Source organism: Dreissena polymorpha, chromosome 2 (genome assembly GCF_020536995.1).
Source record: "Dreissena polymorpha isolate Duluth1 chromosome 2, UMN_Dpol_1.0, whole genome shotgun sequence".
NCBI classification, from domain to species: Eukaryota; Metazoa; Mollusca; class Bivalvia; order Myida; family Dreissenidae; genus Dreissena; species Dreissena polymorpha.
The window spans coordinates 40,287,428-40,296,214 of record NC_068356.1 but is presented as its reverse complement, the minus strand read 5'-3'; the positions used below and the strand labels follow the sequence as shown (position 1 = coordinate 40,296,214).

The 8,787-nt window shown below is 34.8% G+C and overlaps 1 protein-coding gene across 1 annotated transcript; it reads left to right on the top strand.

The window, feature by feature from the left end:
* The first annotated feature begins 311 nt into the window (after nt 1-311).
* On the top strand, nt 312-2,468 carry LOC127870413 (tachykinin-like peptides receptor 99D). The gene is made up of 2 exons (XM_052413015.1): nt 312-437; nt 924-2,468. Exon 2 carries the CDS (start codon nt 1,024-1,026, stop codon nt 2,227-2,229), a length of 1,206 nt encoding a protein of 401 aa, XP_052268975.1. The 5' UTR covers nt 312-437; nt 924-1,023; the 3' UTR covers nt 2,230-2,468.
* Nucleotides 2,469-8,787: the final 6,319 nt, after the last annotated feature.

The following is an 8,787-nucleotide window of genomic DNA, read 5'->3' as shown; positions in this document are numbered from 1 at the left end:
AAATTCAAAACATGTCAGCATATGAATATAAGCGCGTTCACAAAAAGACATTTGTTAATGAAAATATGAGATAACGAAAACCTGTCTAGAGAAAGATAGAAGGGCAACCAATATTAACGATCATTGGTGCTTCATATGAGACAGGCAGCCATTTGTTTTTACGTATGCAAGACTGGCAATACACAAAATAAACATTTAACATAAATGTCATGAAAAAATCAAGTTTTATAAGGCAGCACATGTCGAGATACCATCGGATGTAATGTAATCTGATTTACGGTGGATGGCTATAGTTGCTCTCCGATATTTAAGTGACTGGTGGTCGCAGCTTGACGGCAGTCGCAATATTGGATGTAATGTTGCTTTCACCAAATGCAGAGCAGTATCGGAAGCAGTCGTGATTACGGATTATATGTATACAGACCGTGCAATTTAAGGTACATTTTTACGTTAAAAACGGCAAAGCGTGTTCACTTTTATTTTATTGACGCTTGTTTCGTTGTTATTGGCTATTTATATATCTTGATTGAAATTTAATAATCTTTATTTTAGATCGTTGGTAAATATAAAAAGCATCGTCAATTTTAAAATTAATTGTTGTGTATAAATAGCATGACAATAGAAACAATCTTCCGATTAAATATCTTTTAACATCAGCATTTAAGTTAATTAAAATTGTTAAACTATTATAAGTAAGTTTCGTCTTTATGAATTGTATTTTTTTTATTTTAATGATACTATACCAAGCTACCAAATACACAATACATGAAAAAGACAGTCTTTATAAGCATGCAAATAACGGTCAAGCATACGGTGTGGTTGCAAGCAACGAATGCATGACACATTCCTTATTTGATTTATGTATATATACATTTTTTTTAATGTTTGAATGTTTGAAAAGAGAGTTGTTTTTTTCGTTTCAGACGAAAACGCAAACAACCAATCAACTATTATGGGGTCACACTGTTTTCATTGATTGAGGCTTTTATGCGACGTTCAAACGCTTAAAATACCAATACGACAATGATCGGATATAATATTTCAACGCCAGAATTATCAATGACAATTGGCGATATTGACAAACAGGACATTGGCGCTTATAATGAGAGCCAGTTTCAAGTATTTCTACCTGCGTTCATCTTGCTATGCGGTGTTTTAATAATCGGTACTCCAGGGAACATCCTCGCAATCTTTGTCTACAAGTGCAAATTGCGAAAGCATATTGGACGCGAGTTCCTAATCACATTATGTGTTTGTGACTTGCTATCATGCCTGTTGGTCGGATCGTTTGAAATGGACCTCATGCGACAGGTCTTTGACTACGACCGAGAATGGGTGTGCAAACTGTTTCGTTTTTTTTCGTATTCCGTTAACAATGTGTCCTCAATAATCTTGCTAGTAATTGCAGTGGAAAGATACCGTGTCATTTGTTGTCCTTGGAAAGCAAAATTTAGTTCACAGGCAAGCCGGCGAATTTGTTATTTATGTGTTCTTGCGTCTACAGCATATGCCTCACCCATGTTTATTGTTTACGGAACACAGACTATTCCTCTTCGAACAAATAGCACACGTTCGGACATAGATATTATAGATCATAAAGATCATGTGTCAACAACCGAACGATCCCCTACCGCTCCTTTATTCGGAAAGACTTGTCAAATGGATGACGATGTCATCGAAACACAGTTCCCATTATATATTTCAAACATGTACCTGATTACAATGTTAATCGAGTTTATTTTACTACTGTATCTGTACAGCAGAATTTCACTCACGTTAATGCGCAGGCGCAAAGAGTCCATGTGTCAACAGACCAACGCCTCCAAGCGTTGCGCCAACAAACGGGTGCGAAAAGTGACGTTGACAGCCATTGTGCTCACGTTGTTCTTCGTGCTCTGCTATCTACCATGTCTAGTAACATTCAGCATAAGGATATGGATGCCGAAGTATTACTCAACGCTTTCCGTCTTTGGACAGCAATTGTTCGAACTTATGCTAAAATTTTACCAATTAGACTCAGCAGTGAATCCTTTTATATATTGTTTTTGCAACCAGGAGTTCAGAGGCGTGCTTTTGAAATACTTACAGTGTCTGACAAAAGACAGTTCTCAAAGCATGACAAGCAAAGAAGTTTATGAACAAACTACGGACAAGAAACCTGCATCTTTAAGGGTAAACATCACGGATAATGACGGAATATCGAGCCCTGAAGCCATACCTCTTACGTAGTACACAACTTAACATGACACATGCATCGTGCACAGGAATTGACATAAGTTGAACAACTCCTCGAAGAATGTTTAATGAGAATTTAAAACTAGGAATGTTAAGATCATTTCCTCGGACATTTTTGTAAAAATAGGCAATACTTTTCCTTTACTGCATCATGTTTTGTATTTTATAGAAGCAATTTTATTTCAAATATGTCCAGACAATATATACGCCTCATCAATTATATTGACCAACGTCGCCAGCACAGTTTTTGGCTATGATTAGTTAAACATTGAGCTGTAATGACAATCTAAACTTATATATTTCGAATTGTAAAGAAATAAAAATACACAAAACAAGCACATGTTAGTTTATTTAATATTCCATGTTTTAAAAATATAGGCTTTGTATTAAACATGCTTTTAAGTCATTATTTCTATTTGCTAAGAACTCTATTGAACTAGCCCGGATGATACCTCTGTTTGTTAAAACGCTCAAAAAATCGAACATGCGTTAGAAAGCAAGCCATGTTTATTTAAAGTGGTGCACTTAATGGTTCCAATCATACGGTATTTTTATGATCTGGTGACTCGGGTGACTCTTGGTATTGATCGTAATGGTCAATGGATTACATATCGATCAGCTTTCAAACTTCATCATTAGTTGGGCTCGGTTAAAATATATGTCTTACTGTAAATAGGATATAATGTATTGCAATTTGTTTATAATTCAATTCTGAATGATGTACGTGGTTTTATTTTACAATTTCAAATAAAATCACCATTGATCAGCAACTATTGTTAAATTTTTATCATCGGAATCGTTCGTAAAACCATCGCGTCAGTCATTGTTGTCTCGTTATAACGCAAAAGAAGCCACGAAAAGGTCAGGGAAAATCATTCAAAAATCGAGCCGGAAATATCAGTTTTTTTAGGACTTGACCTGTCTTTTTTGTTGACGTACTCCACAATACGTCAATGATTGAAATACAATACAGTTACATTATCAAGAACAATACAACATAATTGTTTGTTTTTCTTTTTTGAAATATTTGAAGTAAATTTGAACCACATATCCACATTAAGACCGTTATTGCATATAAAACAGCCATTTCATTTGATTAACGTATACTATTTCGTTTAATATGTTTAACACCGATTGGAAGCATGTTTTTTTTTATAGGTACATGACATGAAATGTATTTGTTTAACACAGACAGGAAAAATAATATTATATCAAAAGATATATATATATACGACATGATGCACATGCTTGCTGACGTAAAAATATCTCCTTTTTTTCTCCCCTGATTTTTTTTGAAAACGCGACAGTCGACAGGCGATATCATGACAGCAATATTTGAACAGTACAAAAATCGTGCGTCGCCGCGACTGGTGCACAACATATCGAGTATCGCTTCGTGTGTCTAGTGTCGCGGTCTGAAATAAAACCGCGATACACGAGATTCGGATATTATGGGCGATATTTGAATAATCAAATATCGTGCGTCGCCGCGACTGTCGCGCAAAATATCGTGTATCGCTTCGTGTGTCTAATGTCGTCCTTGATTAAAGAAGGGCGATATTATAGATGTCACTATCCGGATTCCGTAGTTACATCTTAAGTAGGTCTTCGCTAAACATCTTAGCAAATTCAAGTCATAATTACTCCATGTATGTTTTGTTGTTAATGAACACCTAAGTGATTGTGATGTTGTTCTGTATCTGTTTGATGAATATTTATTTGCTTGAATGCTCGCGTTGATATGCGTGTGTTTAATATATTAATATCAATAATGCCTAATATTATTTTTGATTGAACATTCATATACTCTCTCAATGTGGTATGCTCCCGTTTTAAGTCTTCCATCCGTCTCCCATGTCCTTTCTATTTTTATAGTCCACTTCTTCAACTGTTTGCTGGTATCGTTCGCCAAATCATCCATGTGGACGCATAGCTGTTTAAATTTCTTCTCGAAACTGTCAGCTTTCTTCTCTAACCCTTCGTGTGCCTTGAGTGGCGAATCCATATCATTTAGTTTAAGATCCATCGTATAGCGGTAACATCCTCTTTATATCCGGTAATAAAAGCAAGCCCTAAAATATTGCAGAAAGGGAAAGTGTCGGATATTGCTGAAGATTTGTGTGAAATACATCTTCGAATGCGAAAATTGATTCGGCCGTATAAAGGTTTCATTTCTGAAATAAAATAAATGTTTGGAAACAGTCTCCACCCTTTAAAACTCATAATTATTAAATCATATCCATTAGAGGACTATATTTATTTACTTTAAAGTCCACGACGACTTAATTTGCAGAAAGTGTTATAAATATTACACGTAGTAATGCGCAATTAATGTTACAAGCATGAACAATAAAAAAAGTTGATATACTATATTGTATTTTGTGCGATGTATTCCTTACTGTTGAAAGGGATGGATTAAAGAATAACAACATTGTATACGCGATTTATTACAATATACTTAAGCATCAAAAACATAGTATGTCTTCTAAATGATGACTGATACTATTTGGTTACACGTGCACATGGTAACACGAACACAGGCTTCATCCTAATCAGTTTTTAGTAATAATGCAATAACCTATTTATGATTTTCGGTCACAGAGCAGCACTCAGAATCTGACAGTTTCACTTAAGCCATGTTGGTGAATTAATTCTGAAAGGCCATTAACTTGCTCAATAAACATGGGCAGTGCTTACCCAAAGACCACATATCTCATACTTTTTAATGGAAAACAATGTGGTCCAAATCATTTCATCGCCGTCTCCGATAGTTGTCCAATGAAGAATAAGTCGATTTCATTAGAGATTTAAGTAAAATCTGGGTCAGACGATGAGCGTTTTTGTGCAAAGCTAAATAACGTTTTAACTACTAAGTTGAAATTGTTAAAATGACGTGAGACGTTTATTGAAAACTTTTGACTTGTAATCCATATATATACAAACTGATATATTTTGGCACATAGAATATATGTTGTATATTTATTGTGTGATTGTTCTGGTGAACAAGTTAATTCTTCTAAGTTATATGGAATTAGTAGGTTTCGTGTAAATATGTAGATTAGTCCCGGCTCTTAAACAACAAACAAATTTACATACACACATCTGTAAAAAAGCCGAACAACGAAAATAATAGAAAGTTTTTTCTACTTTTACCAATTGGATACGTAACCGTCGTTATAAAAGGCTATTTCGCTCAAATTTTGACATTGAAAGTTGATAACATATGTCTTGTTATTGTTGTATTACTTGAATAATTTCACCGTAAAACATTCAACAAATTTATTTTTTATGGTTATATTTGCACTGTAATACATTCTCTAAAATTTTAATTAATAGTAACATCGTAATAAATGTATAAAAAATCGAATTAAAAGTTCGACAGTTTTTGTCATCATGTTCATAATCTGGAGGTGTGCAGAGAATAATATATACGTGGGTAAAAGCTTATAATTATAATCAATAAACGCATGTATTGACGTATACGCCTGGAAACATTGATTTTGCATAATGATCTATATAAATTTAACAAATGAAGCCAACATTTGGTTCAAATAAAAACACGAGTTAATGCGTCTGTTTTAGATAAGCATTTGTTTATGATACCTGAATAATAACGTTTATGATTTTATAAAAAAATTCCTCTTTCGTATACATAATATTGATTTAAGGTGGAGAAAACACGACGTCGAAAATAAACCCGTATTTACATTAATTATTTTAAGTCAGTTAAACAATGACGCCTATGCCCACAAGTAGCCATTTAAGAACATACCTTGTTATGTTTTAACCATTTTCTTTTTGTGAAGAATCTTCCCTCTACCCACACCTACCTACCTACCTGCCTGCCTGCCTGCCTGCCTGCCTGCCCGCCTGCCTACCTACCTACCTACCTTTGCAAAACAATGACAAATCGGTTTCAATGGCGATTTAAATGCATTCATTGTCAGAGTAAAAGGGTTTACCGGGGGGAAACCATTAATATAGTCACCTTTATGCCGTATATGTTGTTGAAATGTTCGTTCCAAAAATTGAATTTAGAAGATCACTCCTTCTTTAGATCATATCAAGAACTTTAAACATATGTTGAACATGATATTCAAACGCAATATAATCACTTCAAGTATTAAGCCTGTACAATAATGACGTCTATTTACCGCCTAAAGTAAGCATATATAACAATTGTACCAAACCCCAGGCTCTGTATTAACCCATTTTTGTGGAAATTTTATGTTCTGCCCAGTGTGCAACCATCTATGAAGTCTAAAGCATGTTTGTTTTGACGCAAGTGTTTCATTGGTTGCTTAGGGGAAAAGTATTCATGTGTTCTTAAAACTTCCTGAACATGCTTGCCTTTTCAAGGACCGTTTAGTTGAAGCAAGTTCAACAGTTTGGTAACCATGTAACCTATTCTTACTATTGCTTTCATTTATAGAACACTTTCATTGGTGTTGTTTGCAATGTGTTCAGTGAACTTTTTATTAGTTTAGGTTAGTAATTGGCTGTATCTGTCACTATCAGAATAAATGGGAAAACCCCTCCCTGTCCGATGAATACAATTTTCACGTTTTATTGCCAATATATAGTTACATACGTCAATCAATGTCAAGCGCTGGCAGCCAATCAGGCTCATTTGTCATAAGGTCTCTTTTTACGGACTGATTTCAAAAAAAGCCCCACGAAGAGAATTGAGCCTCGCTTTGGAAAAACTGGACTTAATGCATGTACGTATAGTACCGTCCAAGATAAGATGTGCAGAGCAAGAGTCCATTATAAAAGGGTATTAAAGCCGCTACGTCATCGATTGGGAAAACATATACATGCACATTTTCGTTTGGAAAACATGAAAACAATGATATATTAAATATCGCTGCCTACTTGAACATTATTGACGCATTATCCAGGCCACAATCTTATTACTAACTTACTCTTTTCTTACCTATTCTTTTTTGAAAGTGCATCTTTTTAGCTCGTTAGAACTTGTTTGTTGTTTTTTGTAAAATGACTACGAGGGCGAAATCAAACAGAGTCTCACAACAGAAAAACAATTATTAAACTTTAAATGTAATATATGTATAGTAAGAAATATAACAAATAATATTAATAATAATAAATGTAAAACGTTATATGAATCAAATATGGCATAAAAGTCCAAAAATAAGAATTATTCATTAACATAGCGGATGTCATAGTCTCTTTTTAAACGCCAAATGATCAATTGAGCCCTGTTCTGAGAAAACTTGGTTTTATGCATGTGCGTAACGTGTCGTCCAAGATTAACCTGTGCAGTCCGCACAGGCTAATCAGGGACGACACTTTCCGCTTTAATGGTATTTTTAGTTTCAATCAAGTCCCTCCTTACCGAAAATCAAGTTAAGGCGGAAAGTGTCGTCCCTGATTAGCCTGTGCTGACTACACAGGCTAATCTGGGATGATACTTTACGCCTATGTATTATGCCCAGTTTTCTCAGAACAATGATCAATTTGATTTGTTTGATTTGTACATTTACAAACGATTGTAAATTGACTTATTCGTGTTTTGCGTATTCCTAACTTTGCAAACGAGTTTGTGCCTGATGTCTTTTGGCCTCATCATCTGTAATGTCAGTAAATGGCAATTGCATGTTGAGTATTTTGTAAAAATAACTTCCATGCATGTTTATACGTACCTAGATCGAAGACTTGTGTCCAAATTAACCGAGGTCCGTGGCTATCATCTGTGTAAATTGTCCAATCAATATATGCTTAAAATACCCCAAACCTCTAATGATTGGACCACAGATAATTGCTACGTTTTTGTAATATATTAGAAATTTAGAAAACTCTAATTAGGGTAAATTGCTTAAACACTTCGCACTCATTGTTAATCAATGACGGCACTTTCCGCTTTTATGATATTTTACGTTTTAAGAAAGCGTCTTCTTAGCAAAAATCTAGTTTAGACAGAGAGTGTCGTCCCTGATAAGCCTGTGTAAACTGCACATGCTAATCTGGGACGACATTTTACGCACATGTAGTAAATCCCCTTTTTACAGAGCGAGGTTTAAATGAAGGGTGAGGTAGACTGATATAAGTAATTTCACAGAAGATCTTAAGCTGATAATAAACCCTTGAATAACAGTTGGACGATGTCTGATGTCAATCAACATAAGCGTTTTTTCACCGCAGATTTTTTCACCGCAGATTAAGCACACAAAATGGCACTTCAAAACATAAACACGTAAACACACATAAACACTGGGACTTTAAAGTTTCTTACACCTCCTCCTGCCAGAAAACGCCAACTTAACTGAATGCATTTCATGGCAGCAATGCTATTTATAAAACCATTTTCCACGTGTATTTTGATCGGAATGCAACATAGAAAACGTCTTCATGATGGTACAAGTTCGCACAAATTGCAAAATATAGTAACTTGTTCTCCTTCTTTGAACCGTATAGGTGTGTGTCACTTTGGTGTGAAGTCTTGCATGATGTGAAGGAAAAGCTGTCTTCTATTTTTCAGCTTTACGATTTAAATTTACAGTATTAGATACAGCTGAGACAATTGTAACA

Excerpts from the sequence above, each read along its gene's own strand:
- LOC127870413 (XM_052413015.1), top strand. The coding sequence starts at position 1,024 with ATGATCGGATATAATATTTCAACGCCAGAATTATCAATGACAATTGGC.